Source organism: Vidua macroura, chromosome 5 (genome assembly GCF_024509145.1).
Source record: "Vidua macroura isolate BioBank_ID:100142 chromosome 5, ASM2450914v1, whole genome shotgun sequence".
Taxonomy (NCBI): Eukaryota; Metazoa; Chordata; class Aves; order Passeriformes; family Viduidae; genus Vidua; species Vidua macroura.
In genome coordinates, this window is record NC_071575.1 from 29,363,206 (window position 1) to 29,390,853 (window position 27,648).

General features: G+C 40.1%; 1 protein-coding gene across 3 annotated transcripts; it reads right to left on the bottom strand.

The window, feature by feature from the left end:
* Positions 1-271: 271 nt before the first annotated feature.
* KRAS (KRAS proto-oncogene, GTPase) lies at positions 272-22,971 on the bottom strand. 3 transcript variants are annotated; one of them, XM_053977756.1, is made up of 5 exons: positions 22,844-22,971; positions 21,757-21,995; positions 16,114-16,292; positions 14,259-14,418; positions 272-1,790 (listed from the first exon to the last, which is right to left on the bottom strand). In XM_053977756.1, the coding sequence occupies exons 2-5, from the start codon at positions 21,865-21,867 to the stop codon at positions 1,674-1,676; spliced, it is 567 nt and encodes a 188-aa protein (XP_053833731.1). In that variant the 5' UTR covers positions 21,868-21,995; positions 22,844-22,971; the 3' UTR covers positions 272-1,673. The 3 variants fall into 3 exon arrangements, with proteins under 3 accessions (XP_053833731.1, XP_053833730.1, XP_053833729.1); XM_053977755.1 differs by lacking the exon at positions 272-1,790 and adding an exon at positions 8,182-8,301 and having other exon boundaries at positions 21,757-21,879; XM_053977754.1 differs by lacking the exon at positions 272-1,790 and adding an exon at positions 8,182-8,301.
* Positions 22,972-27,648: the final 4,677 nt, after the last annotated feature.

Consider the following 27,648-nt stretch of genomic DNA (forward strand, 5'->3'; position numbering starts at 1 on the left):
AGCTGAGCTAGCTCCTGTGGAGAAGTGCACCTTCAGGGACCAAAGCTCTCCTGAAACAACTCCACATTTACAGGGAGATACCAGGAACTGGAAACTGCAACTACTGGCTTGTACTTCCGTGGATAACTAGGCTACTGCAGTACCAAAAAGTGAAAGTTCCTGCAAAAATCCTGCATTAATTCCAATCAGAAAAACAAAACAAAACAAAACAAAAAAACAAACAAACAAAAAAAACCAAACCAAACCAAAAAAAAACCCAAAAAACAAACAAACAAACAAAAAAAACCCACACCACAAACCAAAAATAACCCAAAAACAAGGTGGGGGGAGAGAATAACAAAAATCACAAGAGAACTTAATCACAGAGAAAGACAACATTAAACTCTTGGTTTAGCTTCATGGCAGTGCAGACACTGGAATGCCACTCACCAACCATTGAATCAGTACTTCACAGACATCACACAAACACTGACTCTGGAAACCATGTTCTATGCTGACAGATTGTGCAAATTCCACACCATTTCCGTGGCATAGTGGATTTCCAAATTATTTGCATGAAGCAGCTAAATTCAACTCTTTCAGTCACTCATCTGATGTTGCTAGAATTTAGAATTTCTCAGCTATTTTGCACGAAATGGGCATCTTTAATGCCATTCTTGGGGGAAAGAAAAAGAATGGTTTTACTGCACTCTGTAATAGGACTGATTTTTATTTAATTCTTACAGTAAATTCTGGGTCCAAGTATGAATTAACCTAAGAATTTGAATCAACTTCTCTGTTAAGGCATTCTAGTATTTCCTAGGGACACTCCGGGTGAAATCCTGACCCTACTGAACAAAGCTACTCAATGCTTTGACACAGGGGTATTTCACCTTGCTCTTCAGACACAAAAAGTCAGTGAAACTCTTAAAGCAATGCATTAACAATAGCAAATCAACCTAATTAGAACTTTTACTTTTTCCATTGCCAGGTGTGCATTGTTGTCTTTTTAGATTTTTTTCCTTTTTTTTTTTTAATTTTTAATAGAAAAAATAGAATATTTAAGGAATGACTGTGACAAATTGCAGTGAAATTTTTTTTGACAGTTTTCTCTTTACATTCATTAAAGTTGATCTGAAATGCTACAAGACTAGATGCCTAGAAGCAAAATCTACAGGAAGACTATAAAGGCTTCTGGTCTCTCTCTATTGCAATCAGTCTAAAACAAAGGAAAGGCTGAAATGAAAGTTTCTTTTGCTAACTAGTCCATTTATCCAACCAAATTTATAAATCCAAAAATTCAGAGGGGATGTTAAAATGTGTAGAGCATCATTTGTTTGCTTTGCACACAGAACAGAAGTTCACAATCAGTAAGAAAAATAGGAAGTTAGCAACTGTGCATGCACCGAAGAGTCCTAAGACAATTCTCAGGTTTTTTGTGGGTTTTTTTTTTGTTTTCTTTTTGTTTTTTGGTTTTTTTTTTTTCACAGGCATTGCTAGTTCAAGAACCAACAGTCAAAGAATACTGGCACTTTAAGAGGAATGAAGTTTCCACTGTCATTTAAAACAAGCATTCAGGTAAAGCTAACAGGATCATGAAGCAGAAAGTAAAGTAATGCTAAAACAAATGCTAATAATTTAGTGTAATGTACAAAATTACTTCAGTACTTCTTAGGAATAAGGATAAATTGTATTTACATAATTATACACTTTGTCTTTGTCTTCTTTTTCTTCTTTTTACCATCTTTGCTCATCTTCTCTTTGTGTTTTCTGATTTCTCTAACTAATGTGTAGAAGGCATCATCAACACCCTGAAAAGACACAGAAGATACAAATTAGGATCAGGTTCAGACTCACAGGCCTGCTGAAGTACAGCCTGTGTCCCTCCCTGGCCATGTGAGGGGGGTTCCATCAGTCCATTTTGCTGCCTACCTGCCATCCTTTGAACCATGAATCCTGGCTGCAGGACTAATCCTGTTCCTCCCTGAAATTCTGAGCAGCACTCACACCACCATCTAAGGGAACTGCTTTGGTGCCAGCAGGAGCTGACACCTGCTGCCCTGTTCCTGCTCTTAAACTGGGCTTAGGGCATCCTGCAGGTTACTCACAGGTGCCCACAGGTGAAATTCCATTGTTGGTGTAGGAAGGAAGGTAATGAAGTGTGTGCTGCCCTCATCTCCATCTCCAAGAGCACACCTTGCCCCACTTCAAGCTAGAAAAGTATCATATACAGAGTGTGCATTTATATACTAACACCTCACAGTTAGGTTGGAAGTATATATTATCACAGAATCATAGAATGGCCTGGGTTGGAAGGGACCTCAAAGATCCTCCAGTTCCACCCCCAATACCTTCCACTGTCCCAGGTTGCTCCAATCCCCATCCAACCTGGCCTAGGACATAGGGCACTTCCAAGGATGGAGCAGCCACAGCTTCTCTGGGCAACCTGTACCAGGGCCTCCCCACCCTCACAGGGAAGTTGTGAGGCATTAACTATCTTTATGCTTTAGTAATCTATATACAGCTCTGGAACATGAATTCTAATATTTGTACCAATAATTCAATACTAAAGACATAGTTATGGTTAATCCACATATTCTGATCATTTCTCAGACACATTGGTATAGTAATCACACCGCAGTTTTATAAATCTTTACACATGCAAATCGATCAAATCAACCCCATGTCCCAGTGATAAGTTATTTGATAAATCATTCTATTCACTTTGAAAGTTAGGGACACTTGAAACACACTCTCTCTGGTGCTGGACAGTCACTTAAAATCTCCATGACTCCAAGATTTGAGCTACAGACACAAAAGCTAAAGTTTGTTCACACTGAGTAGTTTCTCATTATTTTCAGAGGTAATTACAACTGACCAAAATTAACTCTTATCTAAAGAGACCAGCATATCCAAAAGGATGTTATGGACCACTATCAAGTACAATTACTTTGTTACTTATGGGAAACAATTTATGGCCTTGCTTCAAGTCCCACTGAAGTACTCATGTTGTCAGTCTGCTTTTACATTTAAAAATGAGTACAGGTGGTCTTAAAATCCTTAAAGACAAAAATTTTCTTGATTCTTTGCTGCCTTACTCCTTATACCTTTGAGAAATGTTACTGTATCACAGCAGCCAAATGCATCACTATAGAAATTCAGCCACACGAGTTTGCCTTCAAGCTGCCAAAAAAAAAAAAAAAAACACCACTCTGCATTTCCTCCTCTATGCCTACTTCAGTAAAGAACTGAAAGTGAACGCTGAAAAAAACCAGAAAGCCAAAAATCACCTAATTCATTACTGTTTCAGCCAAACTCCAAGTGGTGATAAAACCTAGTATGAAAATTCCAAACAGGGAGGTGTGAAATAGCTTCATTTAAAAAGCAGCACTCAGTATAATCTAAACTTATTTAAAATCTTCAAGTTCATAAAACATTTACACACAACTTATGTTCAAAGTCCTTGGCAGTGTATCTCCCAATATTAATAGTACACTTTTGCATATTACAAGACCTTGCAAACAACTTGTTCTACATTTTAAGGGACTATTGACCAATAAAAAATTGATGCAGCATGCCTACTGGGAGAATAGCCTTATTTCTGCAAAAGGTCATGTCACTCATTAGTTTTTGGAAAATTAAAAATACTTGGTATTACTTTAGAGATAACTAGTGTATTTTGCTTACAGCTCCAGCATTAATGCACAAAGAGAATATTTAGCACTGTTCAAGTAGGAAAATGATATAGAAGTTCATGATTCCAATGCAGGTCTCAGTACTAAGGGGGAGCACAGCACTAAGAATCAATCCCAACAGACAAAACAACAGTTTAATTCTTAAAACACAAGAACCATATAAGAACAGCCTCTGCCCAAGACTGCTCATGCTGCCTTACAGAACCACCTTTCAGAACTGCCTTTCAGTTGGTGCCTTCAAATGAGACACACTTAAAATTGTAATTTAAGTATTCAAATGAGCAATCCCCCTTATTAAACTTGTTTTAAAATAAATGCAGAGAAAATAACTTGTACAAATACCCAGATACTATCATGAACCTTTAAACACATGACTTCCCAATCAAGGGTTGCAATTTTTTTTCTACCTAGTAAGATGATGATCTGTTAAATACAGCACACGTTGACACATAGAATCATAGAATGGTTTGGGTTGGAAGGGATTTTAAAGATCATCTCATTCCCAGCCCCTGCTGTGGGCAGGGACACTTTTCATTAGACCACATTACAGAACTGACTTGGCTTTCATCCTTGCATTGACACCTCTGTAGACCAAGCCTCACTAATTATTGATTATGTTTGGTCCTGCCACAATTCATCTTCAATTCAGATCATTAATAGAACATGACATACAAAACTGTGCTTAGACCACTTGTGAGTGAGAAGTGAAGAACACAAGGTAAAGGGAGGTCTTTCCCTTTGCAGCCTACCTATTAAATTTTACATGCAAGTAGTGGATACTCTGTCTGCAGAAGGTCCCCGAGGCATCAATGCTGTGAGATCAAAAGCTACCAACCTTTCCAGTCAGCTCTTTCAGTACGAAGGGAGTGCAGGCAGCTGACCTTCCTCCCTCTCACAATGCACTTATGGTGTGCAAGCCTTTGAGGAAGCTAAGATGAACTGAATGAGAGCACTAAATCCAGGCTCAGATTAGAAACTCACAGTTCCCAGCACAGGTTCAGAACCAAACCCCAGAGCCTCACTAAAGGTGCACGGACAGGCCTTGCCCCTGGCCCTTGTTCTTCCAAAGGGCAGAGGGAATAGAAACAAGAGAACTGATCCCACAGGAACAGCCTGCTCCTGGCTACAAGTTTGCTTTTGGAGCCCCACATGGTTCCACGGCTGCAGAAAAGTCTGGAGATGTGGCAGCACCACCACAAGCATGTATGAGACTGGGCAACGAACCTGGCTGGCAATAACAAACACCAAAATCCTAAGGAATTTGGAATTCCTTAAAATCCCAGTGCCAAAAATAACCCTTAAACAAGTTCTAAATTGTAGGAGTTCTTTCTTATATATTTTTAAAAAATATATCTATATAAAAATATATTATCTATATATTATATTTTTAATCTATTTTCTATATAAAATATATTATATATCAAGATATCTTTTATATATAAAATATATACATATTTTAATATAAACATACACACATGTATCAGTCACGAGGAACAGAAGTTATTTGTACACCTCTGTAGTACTATGGAGAGAAACGGTTAAATTGCAGTTTGAATCAAGAATTTAGGCATTTTTGAATTCAAATCTAGAACTTTTGTAATTCAAACTTTTCACTACTAACCCAGCTCAACCCAAATTCCATTATCTAGATGTCTGCTGGTAGCATGCTTTTTATTTAAGAAATCTGACTCTTTCACTGAACGAGTTCTTTTGAGGATTTCACATGGAGTTTTGGAAACTTCTCCCTGCTAGCTGGAAATTACAAATAGAGCAAAAGATGTTTAGTCCTTCCTGCTTTACTGTGTAACAGCCAAATGAATGAAACTCTCAGAAAGCATCAGCAGTTCATTGCAGTCTGGGCAGTCAAAGTTTTCAGTTTCCTTGGGCAAGACTAATAGAACTTCAGAAGGCATCTCACAGGCAGCAAGAAGATAAACAACATTCCAAAAGGGAGAAAAACCCTCTGAACCATCCAGCTTGATTATTCCCAGAATACTGTCATTGCAGTCTGTATTACAATGAATATTTCTGAAGTCTAAAATTCCAGCTCTAAGGCTCACACCATCAGGTGCTGCTCTCCTTAGCCACCTACTACACATCAGACTGAAATAATACATTTTCTTACTGACTGGAAAGTAATACAAGCCCGGCTGGTTTAAATATCAGACTTCTCATTCCACTCAAATCACTACTGAACTACAGCTGTGCCCTAATAATTTTGGAACATGCTTCTTCCAGCTCAACTCCCTAAATACAAAGTTGCTGAAAATGGTCATCAATACCATGCAGAATTCACTTGGGAAGAAAGGCAAATGATTCCTTCCCTAAGCACACTCCTGAAGTTCTAGAGCCTTAGATCCAAGACTGTTTTCTAAACAGGGTGCAGGGAAAAAAGAAAACACAACAAAAAGCATCCAAAACTCAACAATATCCACTGTTGACAGAAGATTTCCCTTGGGGGGGGGGGGAAGGTGTGAACCCCCCCCCCAAAATACTTCTCTTGGACATCATTAGGAAGCTGGCAGAAAGCAAGCATGTTTTTAGACATAAATAAGAATGCTACAATCTGAAAAATCCTTCCACTGAAAACCACCATTCCCACCATCTTATTCCCATTCTCCCAACAGGAAGAGAAAGCAGACAGGACTCAGCATCTTTCAAGTCCCAGCATAACAGGACTCAGCATCTTTCAAGTCCCAGCATAAAAAAAATAAATTCTACTTTGTGGTACAGTTCCATCAGTAACACACCGAGTAACTGCAAAGTTGGTTTCTAGAAGGCTACAGGGCTTAAGCAACATAATTTCTACTGTTCTCACCAAAAGTCATCTTGCCCAGCTTCTCTTTGTTGTTTTTTGATAGCAGGGAAGGATAGAACAAGGTGCTTTGACGGCATCAATTTTAGTAATATCTGGATGCAATATTAGGGAGCTTCATGACTGAAGTTTCCAGTTTCCTGCAGTGGAAACCTGTGATACAGTGTATCACAAAGTGACTGAATCATATAATTAAGTCTGGAAACGATCTCCAAGTCCATCAAGTCTAAACTCATTGATCAGCACTTTGTCAACTATGTCATGGCATTAAGTGCCACATCCAGCCATTTCCTGAACATCTCCAGGAAAATGGACTCCACCATTTTCTTTAGGGGAAAAAAAATCTAAATAATTACCTCTGAGCAGTCATTTATCACTTAAAAGCTGAGATGAACAAGCCTGAGCAGATCTAGTAAAAACTGATATGAATCAAAATTTCTTCCCCAGAGAAACAAAACTCCTTCACTGAGGAGAATATTCCCACAATGTGACAGTGTCTGGAGGATACAACCCAAATTCTACTACTTCTCTGCCACATATTCTGAAGTACAAACACATACCTTGAAAAATGAAGTTTTTCTTTTACACAATGGGAAATTCCAGGTCATCCTCCACTTGGACAAGTATATAAAGAGTAACAACTCTCACTCTCTGCAGTGGTGCAGAAGGAGGTAAAGAATTAATAGGCTAGGAATATCTGCAAGGAGCTGCTCCAATGTTTTACTCAAAAAGCACTGGAAGTGATTTAGACAAGCACTTCTTCCATACCAGTTTCTTTTCTCCTCACCTCCTCCCTTTTTTCTTACAGCGGAATACACAGATTAAAAAATATTTTGTGAGAATTTGGGTATTGGGGCTTTTTTGTGTTTTCTTGTTGGCTTTGGTTTAGTCTCCTCTCCTCCTCCAGTGTTCCTTCAACCCACCTCCTGTAAATGCTCTCAAAAAAAGGTGAAACCTTATTTTGTCCAAATCTGGATCACTCATGGCATTATAGCTGACCAAAAAAAAAAAAAAAAAACCCAAAACAAAACAACAACAAAAAAAAACAAAAAACAAAACAAAACAAGAAAAACCACACAAAAAAAACCAAAAACAAACAAACAAAAAAAACCAAAAAAAAAAAAAAACCAAAAAAAACCAAACCAAACCAAAAAAAAAAAAAACAACCAAAAAAAACCTAGAAGTGGTAAATTTTTTAAGCTGGGGAAGAACAAGGGGAAAATAACATGGCATAAAGAAGGGCCTGAGAATTAAAAAATCCTGTACACCAGTCAAATACTGTTTTGTTGGATTAGGAATCTCCTATTTCTGTATCTGAGGAGGACTTTTAAGTGTTGCAGTCGTCTCCCCTCAGTTCATCAGCCTGAAGCTTCAACCAATATTCACCTCAACAGCATAATGAATATATTACTAATAAAACTCCTTCCTCCTAACTTCTTCCCACTCAGAACTGAGCCTCTGCTTCCCAGCTGGAGAATTCAATATGCAGTAAAGACTTCTTGTTAATCCATTTATCAAAATCCCACAAAACAAAGCAAATCCATATTGAGGACACTGAAATGTGATTGGTTTTATATCTGAAATTATGTCACTGATTAGCCACAAAAAGTCTGATTGGCAAGACACCCTCAATCAGTTTTATTTGGCAAGTGACTTGCAACACTTACCCTCGTACATTACAAACTTACCCTGTTACATTACAAGGCATTTTTTAATTTTCACACACCCTGGAGTCTTTTCTTCTTTGCTGATTTTTTTCACTCTGTACTGTCGGATCTCTCGCACCAATGTATAAAAAGCATCCTCCACTCTCTGCATTGTAAAACACAACTCCTTAAAAATCACTTTGGTAATGATTGAGACCAACTGGGACACCCATGGAAGGGGAAAAAACCACAACAAAACCACTGAAATGATGAGCTTTACTTGAGAGAAGTATATGGAGCTTCATTTATTTATTTAAAATGCAGGGCTTGCTCATTTGCTGCTTGATAAATACTTAATTTATTGATTACCAATTATTGTGAATATCTATGCTTCAAGCCCTGTTTTTCTTCTGTGCATGGTAACACTAAAAAAGAGTAAGATTTCTTTTCTTCCATTGCTGAAAATGATACTGCTTGTGTAACTGAATATTCCCACATTTCTGTGGGCATGGATGTATGCAGGAGGCATAAAACTTATTAAATTGTGAACTAGGGGGTACTTATGAACACACATAGTTAAACCACCCACTTGCAGTTTTGAGCCAAAGTGAGAAGAAGTTACTGTTTGGGCAAAGAAAAGCAAGCTCCTTCATGTTCTGTTCTTTAGGTCAGAAGTGGAACTTTGCAAAAATCCATTATAAAGAAATAAAATTTTCTAAGAACACTGAATTTGGGGCAGTGTTGTTTTCAAAGCTACTAAATTTACAAAGCAAGCACTGTGCTATTAAATTTAGGAAAAGTGGTATCTGAGCCATGGCTGCAAATGTTCATTATTGTAATCTTTTAAGAGCTTTGTTACATCAACAAGACACACCTGATCTGTTCCTCTGGGCCAGACTCAGCAACAAGGGTCCCGTAACAACACCTAAATGCAAACAATCTGTGAAGTTCTGCTGCTCAGATTTTAGTCTGCTGCAGAAATGCTCTTCACGTGTTCAGGGATGACACAGAGCTATGTGTTTTACTTCTCTGGTCTCACACCTTACTTTTCTGCAGCTCTGCATTTAGGCCACTTGGATATGACACTACAAGCATTAAAAAAAAATGTATGGAGACCAAAGGCATCTTTAACCAAATGCAATATAAAAAGATACAGCAGCAACTCTAAGTTACAATATATCAAAATTAGTGTATCTGTGCATAAATTTAAGAATTTAGATCAATCTGTGAGGATGTTCTTACTAGAACAAAATGAAAAATGTTCCACTGAAGCTTTTTAAGGGGAGAGCAAATCTCTCCTCTGCCTTACTACCAATCTCAGTACTTGTCTCCTCAATCAGATTAACCAGGTTATTAATTTAATACAAACTCATTATTTAAAAATAAAACCAGAACACACTGATGATCATGGTAAGCAGCATGACTACTTAAGCCCCAAAGCTTTATTACTACCAATGGACAGTCTAGGCTTTTATTTGGCAGGTTTTCCATCAATTCTCTCTCCATTTCACCTTTGTATTATACACTGAATAATAAAAGACAGCCAGCATTTACTGCCACAATTACTGGGTCATTTTGCATGACCTGTGCCACAGGTTATCACATTGAACATTCATTTTTAACAAACTGCTGCTTATCTGAGAGTTCTTCTGAACTACAGCCTTTTCAATTTGAAGATTAAATGAATTAGATTTATTTCTTGGATTGTATTTCCCTGTATAGACATAATGTGCCCTCTTATGACGTAGTGAAGTATGGACAAGTCTTATATTCCAGGTCTGACAGGTTGCAAAATGTAAAGAAAGCCATTAAACCAGGCAAAATCCAAGTAAAGCTCGTACTTCCATGTTTTTCTGGAAGGAATGGAAGTTTCTTTCTGAAGTGGAAACAGCAAACATTGATCAGCTGCTATGTGCCAAAGCACAGGCTGTACAAAAATCAACATTTTTGCAAATCTACTCTTTTGCAGTAGAAAGATGTCATTTGATTATGGAGCTTTCACATGAAAAATTAGGTAACAATTGTTGAGTCAACATTTATTGCCAACTTTCCCATCACCAGTAAGAGCTGTAATTTGCTTTAGCAATGCAGAGAGATGGAGAGACACAGAGTGAGAAAAGAAAATGCTATTACTGCCACCACCAAGAATAGACTTATGAACCTTGCTGAAAGAGATTATTCTGAAAAAAAATCTGTACAGACACATATTTGCTTATATCATTAGCACAAGGTGACACTTTAAAGGGCCACATGCCAATCCTACAGACTTAAGTCATTTTAATACCAATTTAAGACTCTCTAGTATTTTTTTTTCCTTCAATAAGCAATGACCATATAAATAAAATGGGACTAACCAGTTCTTTTAGCTGTCAGAGCAGGAAGCAAAAATACCTTTGGCAATTATTAAAAACTTCAAAATCTAAATAGCCAAAGGAACCCAGGTCCTTGAGGCAATGTTTTTGAGGTGCTTTTGCCTACTGAATTACAGCCAAACACTCAATTTAAAATATGACCATGTGCAAAGAAAGGCTGTTTCAAACCAAGACCAAAAGTATCCCAAATAGGAATTTTCACAAGTTCCACTTCTGCAGTGCTTAAAGGAACCTGATGAAAGTTAGCCCTGACAACTCTAAACTGTTCTGTGCCCATCCTTATACACTTGATCACAGCTGATCTCCTAAAAGCAACCAAAACTTTCTTCCCTTCGAGTTTTGTCCTTGGGAGAGGACCAAGCTCTTCCAGAAAAGTTCTACATGAAAAAACTCAACCCACAGTGTAAGAAGTCTGACCAAGTTAAAGCTCATTGAAAACATAGCTTTAAGATGAAACCTGTACACAGGAGATGGATTAAAAACAGCTTGGAGTGATACAATATCATTAAACAGATAAGACAAACGCCTAAAAAAATGGTTCAAGCAAACTAAGTTATCAGTTAGCCATTAATTTTAACTGAGATGCAGGAATGAATTTCTGTAAATACAGCCCCAGTTACTTCACCAGACCAGGCACAGGTTCTCAAATCAGTTTGATCACAAGGCTGGGTCTAACCCACTGTACACCAGACAGCTGAAATAACCAAAAGGCTTTTTTAACAGCATTCTGCTGATTTAGGTCAACTTCTTCATTACACACTTCAAAAGTGTGTTTAAGCATGTATTCCAAATAATGAGACCTCAAACTTTGGGAAACCCTCTACTATGCTTGCAATAATGCTCATTGATCTGCTTTTCCTCTGAATATAATACCAGCAGGAGAGCTGAAATGTTCCAAGAGAAACAAAGCCCTACACTCAACCACATTGGGGTGGTCTGGCCTTACAGCTTTACCCTGTGTAACTCCCAGGCAAGGGGAAGCACAGTAAAGAATGGCAGGTGCAGCTTTGGTGGGGATAAATTGAATTTGTCCCTCAAGTCACATTGGTATTTATAATACTGGGAGCTACATGCTCATGTAGACAGGGAAGAACCTGAATATAAAGCCTATGTCAAAAAGAGAAAAGAAAGATCAGCAATCAAAATAAACCTAAGCCATTCATCCCCTTCTCCATAATGATTGTGAAAGGATGAATAAATGTTCATGGCCTTACAAAACCACCAGTACTGCCACTTGCTTACATTCAGAAACAGGATTATCACTATTTTTCATAGATTACATTATAGTGATTTCAGTCAGTGGCCCAACTGAAAATATTAATAATCTGTAGCCTTATACCCAAGTTGTAGGGCCCACTAAGGCAAGGTTTCACTGATGAATTCAATGATTTGTTTGAATATTCCCAGAGGGATTTAGCTTAAAACACAAGCTTCTTGCTGTGAGTTGAAGTTCACGTCTTTATTCTCAGTCAGGACCCAAACACACTAACTTCTAGAATAACTTATTTCTGTACTTTGTTTCAATATTCTTCTCTTTTCTGTCCTAGCCTATGAATTTTTGAAAATCTTAAAAACTTTCTTGAACTGAGACATCATCCTGCATGAGCATGCAATGCCATCCTTTTAAAAAAAGTGTCTTGGCAATCAAAAAAGTCTGACAACTCCCTCCTATTCCCACCTTCCCAGTTTCCTTCTGCAGAAACATTTCTCATTCCTTCTGAGCTCCAGCAGAACTGGGCACAGGAAAGGGCAGAGGCAGGAAAATTCAGCAGGGCCTTAGTGATGATGTTTCCATGTGGTGGAAGGTGAGACATGACATGAAACGAAAATAAGGTTCCTACTTCAAAAGATTCATGACAGAGTTCCCACAGATTCCAGAAGACCACCAGCTGCATCTGTTCATACTTGGAAGGTCTCCATGAGGACAGAGAGGACCAGAGTTTTATTTATATATTGTCTTTTAGACAGAGTGAATAAAACTATAGCCCATAGGCCATATGCAGCTCACAAAATGGTTGGACTCCCCTAATTTAAAAACACTTTTCAAGAAGGTGTGTATATATATATATATATATATATATATATATATTTATGACAGTGTGACTGAAAAAGCATTCTATGCACATACACACATTTATATACAATCACATACAGTAATATTTAGATCCTCTTGCTGTAACTAAATTCCAGTTCTTTCTCTTCTCAAAAATATTTTCTTTACATGGCATCCTATGAAGGAATTTCATCGCACAACAAGCTCAGAACAGCACTAGAAAAGAATCAGCAGCCATCCCTAGTGGTGCCAACTTTTCAAATCCAACAGGTTCTAAACAGTCTACTGGGCATCTTTGTTTTCAAATATCCTTTTTAATAGAAGTGATTATGCAAAAGGAGTATTTCCCCAACAAAGCCTGATGCTGTAAAAGACAGACTGAACAAAGTAAAACCTAGATGTTGGTACTGCACTTCTGTTTCAAACCTAAAATGTAATTTCAGAGTTATTTTTTCACCCTCCTATCTCCATGACAGCCACTAATACAGCACCTTCCAAACAAAGCCACTGTCATTATTCAGTCCACTTGTATGCCCCCTTCTTCACGACAATTGTGTGGCCTAATTTATTCTCAGTCATTCAAGTTTGGTAATTCTGCTTTGGGTTTTTCAGTTCTACCTAACAGAGACTTTCTTTGTTGCCAGAAGTCAGCATTGCTTTGTGAAGTTTGACTAATTAGCCCAGGTTTCAACTTGTCAAAAACTTGGGTGGTGGAGCAAATTTGCACTAATAAAATATTCATTTCTCAGATCCAAAAATGTCTTACAAGCTATGAGGAAATTCTGCCAAGTGATGTAGCTGGATCTCTACAGAAATTATGATCAGTTACTCCAACTGCAGCATTCTGTCCTTATTTACCTCCTGAATTTCTGATGCACAACCTGCACATAACACTTCTGATTATGCAGAGTAGGAGCCACTCAGGCCTGATCTAATTTGTACTGACAGTAAAATCTTTGCTCTTTAAGGAGAAAACACCAAACAGCATTTTTCAAGATTGCTTTCTTCCAGAAGTACTGAACCAGTTCCACCTCTAGCCATAGAGTTTCTCTTCTCCCGAAAGCTCAGATGTGCCACTCTGTCACCTGTGTCCTCATACAGCCCAAGAGGCACTGAAAGGACCAGTGAGTTACCATATATCAAGAGTGAGCTCTGAAGTCTTAGGAAAAGTATCATTTTACTCTAACAACTAATTCAGGAACTTCAGAAATACCTTAAGGTCAATTGCTTAGGTATATCAAGCATGTCCCCCTAATTAGAGAATCAATGCCTCAAGGAAAAAATCCATTGTTATTAATGAAAACACTTAAATCAGAATAAACTAATTAGTTGCTTGTCTGTTTAATCCTCTTGCTGAAGGGAAAAAAAAAAAAAACATTTCACCTCTAAGCAGAAGTGCTTTTATTCTATTAAAACCTCTCACAAAGTCAAGAATGCTGCAACCACCTGACAGAAGAGAGCAACAGCAGGCCAGGTCTCACTCTGAGTCTGCCCACTTGAAGCCAATCAATCACTCATCAATAAACAATTACTAATTATAAGCAAGTTGACAGAAAGGAAGAAACACCACAAGGATTTCCAATCTGCAGAAATGCATCCATTGGTATGAGTAAGCAAATGTCAATGCCTGGAATAATTAACATTATTGTAATTCAGGTGAGAGCTTTGCCTTTGCATCTGGGAAGTTTTGAGCTTTACCTGTCTTGTCTTTGCTGATGTTTCAATGAAAGGAATTCCATAACTTCTTGCTAAATCCTGAGCTTGTTTTGTGTCTACTGTTCTGGAAGGCAAATCACATTTGTTTCCTACTAGCACCATTGGGACATCTTCTGAGTCTTTAACTCTCTTTATTTGTTCCCTAAAAACAAAGAAAAAGACAAGACTGCATTTAACAAGTATTAATATTAACAGTTTACATGGTAGAATTAAAAACAGTTAAAACATTAAATTAACAGAGTCAAACATCATTCTTTATGTTAATCTACTGCACATGCACTGTTGGAAGACACAAAAACAATAAATTGACCAAGCCAGTCACCATCAAGTTTAGCATCTTATTAAACAAAAACAAACCAACCAACTAACCAAAAGCCTGACATTTTACAAACGACTATAGAGGCTAATGTCATTACACTGTTGTTTTAAAATATTTTTTTTAACTTTTTAGCAGCTGATATCAGAGTAAGCTTAACAAACTCTGGTATTAATCTTAATACTTACCTCTCATATTCAACACTCAATTCATTTGCCAAAACACTGCCAAAACTCTATGTCTGCTGTCTTGATTTTGGTTTGGTTTTGGGGGGAGGTTGTGATTTTATTTTGTTCTTTAAGTAAAGACAGCATTAAAAATTCTGCACTTAGGGGGTTTAAAACTCTGAAGACCACTGGACTGGCTCTCTACAGAGAGGTATTTGGTAAAAGTCCTTCCAAGCACTAGTTAGAAAGGAACTTGAAAGATGTACTTGTGAGGAATCTTGAATAAATATCATTAATTTCATTACTTCTGCCTTCCCAAATAATCTAGCAGTGTGTTCCTTAATTAAAATAGATACTGTTTCCAGCTCCTTATGATTATTCAGCTTCAAGCCTGGAAGGTCACCCACAGGTCTGTCAATGCACAGAAGAAATTCCAGCACTCAATTCCCAACATTCTTTGAAATAAACTGTGAAGTTCTTATGCAAATCTGCAACTCTCTTTAAAAACAAAAAATCCTCATGAAAACCTTTATGCTCCTTCCTCCCCTTACACCAACATCTTTGTTGCCTTTTCCTCCTTCCTCCTCTAAACCCACAGGAAACCCATTTGTGGTATTATTATTAATATTATTATTATTACTACCTAACTGTGGATAGATTAACACATGTTTGGGACTAACCTTAGGCTGATGCTGATTGTGGGAATTGCATTGGCTTCTAATAGAATACCCAGGGAGAAGTCAGGATAACAGTAAGGTACTAAGTTATAAATGATCTGCTATGGTAATCACCAGAGACTCCTATTTCTAAATTAGTGTAGTTGACAGAGAAAGCATGAGTTGGAATTCTTAACTAATTATTTAAAAGAAGATAATATGAAGAAATTAATAACAAGTTGGTTTTTACTGTCATTTTGGAGCTCTGGTTTTGTTTGTCTGTCCTTCTCAGGCATCAGGGCTCACACAGGTTATTCTTTTCACAGCATTCCCCAGGTATTTCCGCCTCCAGCCCCAAACAAAATCAGCAACTGACATTATTGTCTGTACAATCACAACAGCTTCAGTTTTTCCATCTTAGCAAACAATTTTATCAATGGAATGGACAGAATTTATCTTTGGGTAAGTATTGACTCAGAATACTAAGCCACAATAATTTACACCTCATTTATGAGTGAGGCAGATTTTCACATCACGCAAAATTTCAGATAATAGGATGCACAAATAAGTTGCAATATTGTTAATTTTCAGATTTTCCCTATTTCATGGGAGATAACTCTATTATGCAAAGGAAGAACAAGCCCCCTTCCCACCTAAAAACAAGAGCTGGTGGGTGGGTTCTCTCTTCATATACACACCTATAATGGTGAATATCTTCAAAAGACTTTGTATTGTTTATGGCAAACACGCACAGGAAGCCTTCCCCTGTTCTCATATATTGATCCCTCATTGCACTGTATTCTTCTTGACCTGCTGTATCAAGAATATCCAAGAGACAGGTTTCTCCATCAATTACTACTTGCTTCCTGTAGGAATCCTAGGGAAAAAAATACACCTTGGTTAACCAAAACAGGTAAGGTTTTGAACATCAGTAAATCTGGAGATAATCAAATTATTTATCAGCAATAAGAGTGACTGAAAAGGTTTGATCATACTTAAGCTAGCTAATTTAAATAAATTATTTTTTTAATTTAAATAAAATAAAATCTACTAATTTTGTTTTTTCAGCTACACTTTGTCCCTCATTCCATGCTACATGAATGCACAAAATAATAAACCAGAAAGAACACACAAGTAAGACAACTCCAAAAATCTTTGCCACTGAAAAGACAGTGAAGAATAAAAAGCCTTCAGTGTTTGAGACAGGAAACCTGTTTTGTATGCCTGAGCAGGTGTGTATAATGATATCTGTTATTAAGTTATCAAAGTTGAGCTGATATATTTGAAATTGAGGCTTTTCAGCCAGGACAGACAAACAGAGCCATATTAAAACCCTGATGGGCTAGTTCACAGAGATGTCAGAACAAATTATTTCAATGCTATCAAATCAAAGCTTTCAGGTCACTGACTCAAGTGGCTAAAATCTGTCCCAAGTCCCACCAGCTAGATTTTATTACATCCCTGTTTAGGTGCTAGGCCTCTATGAGTACACAGCTTTAGCAGTAAGAAGGTGAGCATTACATGCCCAGTAATTTCTATAAACACCTCTGTGTTTGAAATAAAGCCACAGCAATGAGCTTGGAAAAGGTGCCATCAACCAGCACCATGAATTACTCCCAATAAGCAGCTCTTGTAACAAATAAAAGGTGTGAACACAAGCTGCGGTCACCTTTCAGCTTCCTTAGCTCGAGATTAACACAACATTGCTGCTGTTCTGACTGCACACGAGTGAACCTAGGCTACTGGGAAGGGAATTAAAGAATTAGAACTGCAGTTCGAGCCAGCTGCAAGGTGAATTCTGAACAACCTTCCTTCCTTTGTACCCATTTTAAGGCACAGTACACCTACTCTTAGGCAATTTCTATCCATTTGTAATTTTATAAAAGACTCTCTTCTTTCCTGTCGCTCATGCTAAGAAACAAGCAGGAGATAATTGTATATACAGTATTTTAAACCAGACCAACTCTGTAACCTCCTATTTACTGTTAAATGTCATCTAGGCTCGCGATATCAGGTAAAACAATACTTACTGTTTACTTTAAAGATAGAAGTTTGCCTCAAACATGATTTTGAGACTATTTATTTCACAGAAGTGCAAATTCAGTGTTCAGGTAGTAAGTGGGGAAGTTACTTCAGAAATTTATAAGCCATGTTTAAATACTGATACAGCTGAGAAACACACACACTCCAGCGTGTGTAACTTTAAAATAAAGTTAATATTCTATCTTGCTGCTTAAAGGGAAAAAAATTACAAAAAAAAACCCACACCTAAGGATGCAGCTTCATTCCAACACTTCCATTCAAGAGCACATCCCCCATGTCCTAGGATACCTTTATCACAGTACTAGCAGAACTTCTATCATTATACCAGACATATTTACAAAGCTTGCATTTTCTCTTCTTGCAATTTGACTGCCAGTTCAAAAATATGAAAAGCAGTTCTTGAAAAGCTTGTACTATTCCCTTCCATCTTAAGGACTTCAAAGGGAAAGAAATTCCCCTCAACTGAGAGCTAAACAACAGCTTTAAGTAATTTTCATCATAGAAAATAATTTTTAAGAGAAAAAAAAAATCACTTTTGAGAACTGCCTACCGTGTTAGCAGTAGCAGCAAAGATGCACCAGCATAAAGCACAGCACAGATACAAAAATTACTATTTTGAGGTGTTAAGTTGCTTTGCCACTTCTGGGGACAAAATTTTAGTGACTACCTAGTGAGGGGATTTGAAGCAGAAGGAAAAGAAAGATGTGGGAGAGAAAACTGAAGCTTATGATTTCCAGATGAGTGAAATAATAAGTATTTTTCTTTTTGGCCTTTTTTTCTCCTTCACTTTGCAAAACATCATACCTGAAATTCATATTTGACACTATTAAGAAAAAAAAAAAGTAAACTAGAAGATTAATTCCTGATTCCTACCCAGCTTCAAATGTGAAATTCCAGTTTTTCCGCAGTATACATTATGTAACTTTTAAAAATTTCATTGATTACTTAACCTGCTTTTATTGGTCTTTCAAAAGCCACAAAAAACAGCAAGAATTATGTTAAAGGAGCAATAATTCCATCTGCTCACAAGCACTGATAAGAATATGTGATATGAAATCTCAGCTTTACACTACATATGGAATTTAGCTAAAAAAAAACCCTCCCCTAGTGCTTAATAAATCTCACCTAGGCAAGTAATTATTATTCCACAAAACTCCATTATACCAGACATTTAATGCTAAAATATTACAGCTCCTGAGACTAAGCTATTACTAAATATTGGTGCTTGTTTCACAAGGGCACAGGTCATTTAAGAACATAGAATTAAATATCAGTATTCCTAAATCAGCCGAGGGATTTGGCTAATCCAATTTCAAAACCTCTGACAAGCAGCTAGGAAAGCTGCTTTTGCTCTGGGACATTTTAAAGACGACACACATTTACGGCTGAAATGTCCTGAAAACGTAAAAAAGCTAAATAATGAAGGAAATTCAAGTGAGCACAAGCAAGATTTACCCAGCCTCGGCCGGTAGAGGGCACTGCCCCAACTGCTCAGGCCAGATTTACAACGGTTGCTGCCCATTTAATTTAAAATAAAACATTTAAAATTACTTGGCTATAAATCCTTGCTCGGACATCTTCAAATAAAAGCACTGGACTGTGAACACACATAAAGCATCGATATCTGAACAACTGCAGCCACCCAAACACTCATTTTCAGTCCTCCCCCTGCCCTGCCATCTGCTGTGCTCAGATTTAATAAAACACTCAAGCAGGCACTGAAACTTGACTTTTGCAACCAGGTTATCTGTTGAACCATTAGGTTTATTCCATCAAAAAACAGCAGCAAAATTAACACTGTAAAGGCACCTGTGACTAAGTAATTAGTGTGGTTTTTCCTTTACTGCACCATATTATGTCTTCACAACATGAGAATTTTAGAAGTGTGGAGTTTCATTCTGTTAATCACAGGAAATATTTAGAATTATTCAGTAACTGTGTTGTTATGAAATATACCATGGACAACAAACACTAAACTATCTTCTCTATCTTACCCCAAATTATTTAGCTTCATTATCTGCAGGGAAAAGGAGTATTCTGCTGTATGGCAATGAAAGAAACAGTAGTAAGTGGCGAACAACACTAGTGACACCACTGAACCATCCTAATAATTTACCAGTCAAGGCAATTTTAGCCTTATCTCCTCATATTGCCTAAAACCCACTCCACAGCCATTGTTGTTCTTTGATCAGCATCACAACTGCACCTACACAGGAAGCACCATCACCAACCCTTCTCAATCAAGTGGATCCTGCCCAAGCATGAACTGGAGCATTTAAACCCAATTTTTATTTCTGTTTGCCACTCCAAATCACAGCCTGCCCTTGTTGGCACTGAATTATTGCTTACCCACATGTGAGGACACACAAGGCCAGTTACCAGGAGGAGGAAAATACAGTTTCCATCCCCGAGGTCTCAGAATTTACAAGATAAGAACAGGATCTAGTAGACAACTTGTAAAATTGAATGAATGAAATGAATGCTGCTGCATGTGACAAGCTGGCAAAATCTATTAGGTTACTTAATTCCCTGTCAACTCAGTATCATTCTTATAGAACACATAGATTCTGGACCACAGCACTGAATTTGTGGCTGTCCCATCCCTCGAAATGGCCAAGGCCAGGCTGGACAGGGCCTGGAGCACCCTGGTCTTGTGGAAAAGTGTCCCTGCCCATGGGAACAAGATGATCTTTAAGGTCCCCTCCAACTCAAACCAGCCTATAATTCCATGAATAAAAGACACAGATCTGGGATTTTCAGGTTCATTCTATAAGGAACTGTATTTCCATTTTATTATTTTACATTAAAAACTTATTTAATGTCCTTCAAATCACTCAGTTGGTAGAATAGCAAAATCCCTCAAGTGCTCCAGGAATACTGGCACTTAAGTTTCTGTGCTCCTAAATTGTTTACACAGTGACAACTTATAAGATGGACCCTGCATAGCACTTTCTGCAGGGCTTAAACACACCTCTAACCTAAGAGAAACCCAGGTAATTATGAAAAATTATCAAAGACCAACAGCCTCCGAAGGTCCTTTTGCAGGAAAAAGTAAAATCCCATTTGGCTTGTTCCTCTCAGCGAGTTTGGTGCAATTTTAGAGAATGTTTGGGGTTGTTGTTTTAAGACTTCCTATCTTAGTAACTGAAAGAGCTACTCTGCTGGTGCAAGTCAAACAGAGTTTTTTTTGTACAGGTCTAGTTACAAAACCTCCTGTAAGCAAGATGTTATTTGGCCATGCAAGAGACAGACAAGAAGACACATGGAAAGAACCTCAAGTCAACACATCTCTGTTTGGGCTCAGGCCCTCACTAAATTTGTGCCACCTCAGGGCACTGGCTCCTCCTGCTTATGTCTGCCTGAAAATCACTACCTACACACTTCCCAAGTCTCCATTTTAAGCCCAGATTTAAATCCTTGTGATTTCTTCAAGTGAGCCTTAAAGTGCCTTGCTGGATAAACATATAAATGAAGTCATGAGATGCAGAGCCTCAGTGCCGGGAACATAAAAACCTGGGGTAAGTTATGGTGTCATTTCTCCTTTTATAGAGTCTGAGGTTGTTAAATGCAACGATCCACAGGGGATTTCAGACAACACCAGTATTTTTCTTGTATTTAAAAGGCAGAGCTTGCCTGCTCATTATAAACCTTTAAAACAGCACAACTTCTAAGATTATATACAATTTCAAACTTGGAGGTACTGAACCATGTATTTCAAAGAACCCATTCCAGAAGCTATCGCATAACATCTCCTCTAGATAGAGAAACTCGTACTCTTTTTAAAGAGAGGAAAAACAAAACAGAACAGGCTCCAATTTTTGCTTCATTCACTGCAACATCCTAGGACACATTTCTCCCTGTGTGAAACAGATCCGAGCGATAGGAGCTGAGAAAGACTGGCACACACATTTCACAACCACTATTTTTCCTCCTTATCAAAGGAAAAATGTCCCATTTAAGAGGTTGCACAAAACTATGAAGAGTTTCACCAAGCATTTTCAAGTGAGTTTGCAAATACTTTGTCGTAGAGATCCTAAACACACGCATCCACACTGCCCAAGGATACATGGCAATTAACACCATGCTTTTAATTGACCAAAACTGGTAATTTATTACTGCAGCTGTTGTTCCACAGCCAGATCAAGAAGCACAGCAATTCCGTCTCCAATGCAGAACATTTATCTCTGAGCTCTTTCTACTATAAAGCCCTGTCCTTGTGGTAAGTATCCAAAAGGAAACAAGCACCATTATTCACTGATAATCTCCCCTCACAGAAAGTATGAGATGGAAGTGTTTACCTCTATTGTGGGGTCATATTCATCCACAAAGTGATTCTGGATTAGCTGTATTGTCAAGGCGCTCTTGCCTACACCACCAGCTCCAACCACCACAAGTTTATACTCTGTCATTTTTTAGCAGACCTGATGACAAAGAAACCAACATTAAGCAGAGCTGGGCTCCCACTAACGAGGATGCTGCCGGTGCCTTCTCATTCAGCGTCAGGATCCTCTACTATTACCGGGAAGCAGCTCCCTCCCTGCAAGACAAGACAAAAAGGGATGAGGGAATGCTGCTCCTCAAACATTACACACACAGGGAATGTAGAGCGGGCACTCGGTCGACAGGCAGCAGTCACACCGAGATTGAAAGCACACGAAATAATGAAAAAATAATTAAAAACCATGACAAATACATTTAAAAGGCACTGAATTCCAGGAAAAGCCAAAAGAGTAATTCGTGCAGGGAATTAATCCGTGCAGGGATTTAGTTCCCGCTGCTTCCTCCCGGTGCCTCGCCGAGCCCGCCCGGGTTTCCCGGAGCGTCCCAGCTCCCCTCGGGATGAAGCTCACAGCGGGGAACGCGCCTCCCGTGCCCGGACAGGAGACACGGCGAGCACGGCTTCCCCCGACGGCTTCCCCTACACAGTTTAGGGTGGGTTTTATTAATTTTTAATTGCCGGGCGAGCCGTGCCCGCGGGACCCCCGCGGCTCCGGGGCATCGCCTGCCCCGCCCCGGCTCCCTCTGCCCCCGCCAGCGCCGCGCCCGCGCCGCCCCAACTTTCCGGGTTTAAGGATTTGCGAGAAGGGGTGAAGGGAAAAAAAATAAATCCATAAGGGCTCGGGGAGGGGTGGGGGATGTCTCGGGCGAGCGCCGGGTCCCGCAGGGCGTTGGCCACCTGCCCCTTCCCGCCGGGAAGAACCGGGAATGCGGCTCCGGGGGATGCCGGCGGGAGCACCGGGGGAGCGGAATAGGAGAGGGGAAAAGGGACGGGAGGAGGAACGGCGACGGCGGAGGAAGGGGGCGCCGGCTGTGCTTCCCACCTCGAAGGGAAAGCGAGGAAGGAAGAGGGTCGCCCCAGCTCGGCGGGGTGGGGATAGGCGATACCTGGCTGGCCGTGCCGCGGGAGCTCCCGGCACCCGCCGTGCCCGCGTCGCGTCCCTTGCTCTCCTCTCTCCTTTCCCTTCCCGCTCCGGGTCCCTTCCCTTCCCTTCCCGTCCCGGTGCGAAATGGCGGGGGACGGGCAGGGCTGGGCGGGCGCTGCCCAGGGAGCCGAGCACCGATGGACGGCCGCGATCGATGCGCTCGGCGCTCCAACGCCCCTTGCGGCAGCGCCGGCACCGCCCTCCCGCTGCCGAGCGGAGAGCCCCGGGTTCGAGACCGCATCCGGCCACTCCCGTGTCCAGTGCTGGGATCCTGAGGATGAAGGAGACAGGGAGCTTCTGGAGCCGAGGCTGCGGAGATGATATAGGGACTGGAAAGGCTGAGGGAACTGGGGCTGATCAGCCTCGAGAGGGGCCCTCAGCCCTGGGTGTCCCTGTCTGTAGGGAGGGCTCTGAGCAGGGCCCAGGCTGTGCTCCGGGGGGGCCCAGCAATGGCACCAGAGGTACTGACAGGGAGTGATCCCAGAAGTTCCACCTGCACAGGAGGAAAAACGACTTCCACAGGTTGCCCAGAGAGGCTGGGAATTTCCTTCACTGGAGGTATTCCTGAGCCATCTAGACACAATCCTGTGCCCTGTGCTCCGGGACGGCCCTGCTGGAACAGGGAGGTGGCACCAGGTGCCCCACTGAGGTCCCGTCCATTGTGGGATTCCCTGGGGCCAGAGGATGCGGGTTTGGGACCGGGGAGAGGCTTGGAGGAGACATTTGGGAAGAATCTGTCCGAGAAGAATCTGTCCGCTCAAGGGCAGTGAAGGGAAATGTGCACAATTCCAGCATTTCCTCACCGTTTTCCCCTTCCCTCACTGCCCATGGGGACCTGGAGGGGAAGAGGCACAAGAGCCACCACAAGGCCCAGGACAGGCTCATCCTGAGGGGACATGTGGAGTGCCTCGACAGGCAGGGCCTGGTTACACATAAAGAGTGATTTTATCCGTCATGGAAATGTCAGCAGAGCCTTTGTGGAACTGCTGCATCACTTACAAGCCAAATAAAGTTGGTCAGCTTGATTTTTAGCTCTGAATAGAAGTTAATAAACACAGTGTTTGGGGGTTTTAAACAAGTTAACAGTTGCATAGTAAACCATAATTTCTTACTAAAAGGCTAAAACCATAACTCCCTGTAAGTGAAATACAGAATCATAGAATGGTCTGAGTTGGAAGGGGCCTTAAAGATCATGCAGTCCCACCCCCTGCTGTGGGCAGGAACACCTTTCACTATCCCAGGGTGCTCCAAGTCCCGTCCAACCATGCCTTGGACACTGCCAGGGATATTCCGGGAAACTCTTTATGATCCCCATTTCACCTCTCCCACAAATTTAGGTGTCAGTAACCTAATAATTTTTGTGTTAAAGGTTATTAGGTTGTTTCCCAACAGCGACAATAAAAAAACAAAACAAAACAAAAAAAAAACCCAAAAAAAAAAAAACAAAAAAAAACAAAAAAAAAACAAAAAACAAAAAACCAACCAACCAACCAACCAAACAAAAAAACCCTCACAGGAATCCATGTGACAGAGTAACATGAGATCATCTGACAAATCAGGGTTATTAATTAGGTTGCCTCACATGAGCAGATGTAAAACCCAAAAGTCAGACTTGCTTTCAAAGAACAAGTAGCCTGGTGGTAAAACCACACGCTTGGGATGTGGGAAGCCCTGAACCCACACAGCCACAGCTGGGATCACAAGAGTATCCAGAGAACAGCTGCTGTTGGCAGAACCTTCTCCATGAAAACTTCAGGTCCTGATGACAGCCTGTGCTGTCCTATCTCCATAGGATCTCAGCGAAATGTGCAAACAATCCTTTTGCATGTCATGTGGAGGGAAAATGAATTGTTAGAATTCTGGAAAAAGCAGAATGCAAAGCTGCTTTTCTTTTGCACAGGTTTTGTTTATAAATATCTATTATGAAATTGCTTTTTGCTGTATTTGCATTTAATTTAGAAATATCTTCTCATGCTCATGTGTGGAGTGGTTTGAAAACAAGATAATGAATGAGCTGATCAAGGACATTAAGTGCCAGCCCATTCACTGCATTGATATGAAAGCTGGTGATAGCACAAGTGATGGAAAACCTCTTAGATTCTGTGGAAGTTTTTTTCTATGAGTTACCATCTTCATTTTAGTGATTGTTTCTTTGGTGTAATTTGCACAGAGGATTCTGAACATGTGCAAAGACAATGCACACCCTCAGATCCCAGAACACTTCAGTGTGCTGCAGCTACATACTCCTGTTAAGTCAAAGCATATTTTCAATTCAAAGATTTCTTCACAATGTCAATAAAATATTCCAGTCCCTGTCTTCTGGATCCTCCATAGGTATGGAACATTGTGGGCAGCATCAGTCACAGCTCCTTACTCCAACAAGATGCCTCCCCTATGATATGGAGCACTAGGCCAAGTGCAATTCCACATTTACAGAACTAAGATTTGCCTGTTCCTAAACATGATACAATAAATTCAGTGACATTTTCACTTTGAGAATATAGGAGCATTCCTCACCTGTCAGCAGCTGTGGGCTGGGGGGGCAGGACATGTAAAATTCAGCTCCAGCCTGGGGATGAATAGTAAGCTTTCCCTGTTAGCAGAGAGCATCAGACAAGCTGGGACAAGAGTTAATTTTCCTGTGGATTTTCCTGGCATTGAACTCTATGCAAAGCAGATGCAAAGCCAGTGTAGTGTTAGCAAAGAAAGGTGAGTGGGTTTTGTGCAGCTTCAGGTTTGCCTGCTGTGAATTAGGAATAATAGTAAAGGGAATTTTTTTTTAGATAGGCCAAGGGTGGTAGTGATACCTCCATTTGGGATCTGCTAGCCTTCAGGTTTTACGTTTGCCTCTTCTCCCCCCAGGAAAATTAAAACTTTTAAGGAAGTCCTGCCAACTTCTTTCGGCTGCTCTCTTGTTGAGGTCACCTACAGAAGATTTTTTCATTTTAAGTTCTATTTAGAAGAGTACAAATGTGCTTGCAATTTTTTGTCTGCTGACACAGCAGGATACAATTATATTCTCCAAGACTTTTAACTCACTAACTCTACTCAAGACAGGATCTACAAGACATTTATACAGTGAACTTAAATATATAAATATTTGCATCCATATCATCCAAATATCTCTACATGTGCAATTTGGAATATATGAATTTATATTAAAATAAAGGCTATAGTTCTCACGAGATGGTGTCTTTAATGCCCTGTCAAATTTCCTGGAGTGGTCTGGGGGGCTCCAGTAATTTTACATGTATAGATTGAAGTCTAAAGAAGCTGAACTCACACAGAATATGAATACAGCATGTCTGGGCTCACGCTGAACGTGAACGTGTATTGGTCCATCATTGCAAATCTCTTTCAAATTATCAGATGGACCCCAAGAAATCCACAGACACTAAATCAAAAATCACATTTCAAACCCTCAGCTATGTAAAGCACAAGTCTAGGTCCTGCTCCATTGGCTTCAGTGGCAACTTGGTTGGCCACTACCTACTTCGAACACAAGAATAGCACGAGGTCGTGCAAACCTTCCTTCTTTATTTAAACATGTAGGTACTAAAGGAAACATGGCTAATGTATTTTTCTGCAATAACATTAGATTTGGCTTGAAAATAACATGCTAAGATACATGGTATTTGTGAATGGTTTGACCTTTGGTTTAATTCAGCTGTCTCTGACTTTTTGAATATAGTTCTCTACTAAAAATGGGGTGGGGAGAAAGGAACAGCTCAACTGTGTGCTATTCTTTACAAAACTGGATGCTTTTGCCATCCCACTAATGTCATCTGGCATTAATTAACATAGCATCTCTCTAATTATATTGTCAGCATACAGCCACCAAATTAAAATACAAAGAGAATCATTAAAATTTCCCAATTTGACTTCAGCATTTCTTTTAAAGCACGATTTTTCAACTTTTGTGTATGTAGGAAATCATCCAAAGCCCACTGAAGTTAATGGGTTTCATCCCAATGGGGCCCAGAAATATTTGGAAAATATCAGTGGGGTGTCCAAATTGCCTCTCTACATCGAGTGATTCGATGCCTGTTTTCTGTTCTTGGCACCAGCAGCTCAGCACCCAAAACTGAGGGTGCAGGGCTGGTGGGTCCCTCAGGGGAGTGAGGACCATCCTATGGCAAGGAAAAGAGGGCATTAGGCACAGTGGAAGTCCACCATCCCTCTGCTCCCTAGAAGAAACATAAGGAAGAAGGACTTAAGTAGATCTCTGCTACCTGAGACAGTGTGGAAGAGCAGGGGGGTTGCAGCATAACCTGTCTTCATCCCAGGTTTCTGCATCACGCCAGGATCAGCTGCCCCCTGATGCTCTCCTCGTGAGTTTTGTGGCTCTGTCTTCCAGAGGGGAGGGCTGTGGAGGAGAACTGGTGCCTTGGCAGAGTGTGTGCTCTCAGGCAGGGAGGGCTCTGAGGCCTTGTACAAACCCTTGGGCTCCAGCTAAGTCTGTCCTGCCACAAAGCAGCCTGTCTGTGGGTGAGAGGAATCTGTGTGTGGGGCTTATCCAAGCTTTGGCAAACCCAAAGTAAAACATTGGTTTGGTTTTGCCTTTTGGCATAGCCTAGAGCTCAGTCCTGCTCTCAATGAATGGCATTGCTGCCACTTGTTTGTGCCTGGCCTCACATATTAGCACTGTCTGCCCTTCAGCATCACTGGCCTCTGCAGGCATCCCTTGGTGTTATTAAAATCTTTGGGATCGAGCTGATTTCTACCTCACCAAGAGCTTCACCTCTCTGGAGTTTGGAAAAACTATAC

Bases quoted from the DNA above. Each gene is read 5' to 3' on its own strand.
- KRAS (XM_053977755.1), bottom strand. From the start codon at position 21,867: ATGACAGAGTATAAACTTGTGGTGGTTGGAGCTGGTGGTGTAGGCAAG. The intron at 16,293-21,756 runs GTAAACACTTCC...TTTTTTCCCTAG, and splicing joins AATATGACCCCACAATAGAG to GATTCCTACAGGAAGCAAGT. The intron at 8,302-14,258 runs GTAAAGCTCAAA...TTTACAATGCAG, and splicing joins CATCAGCAAAGACAAGACAG to AGAGTGGAGGATGCTTTTTA.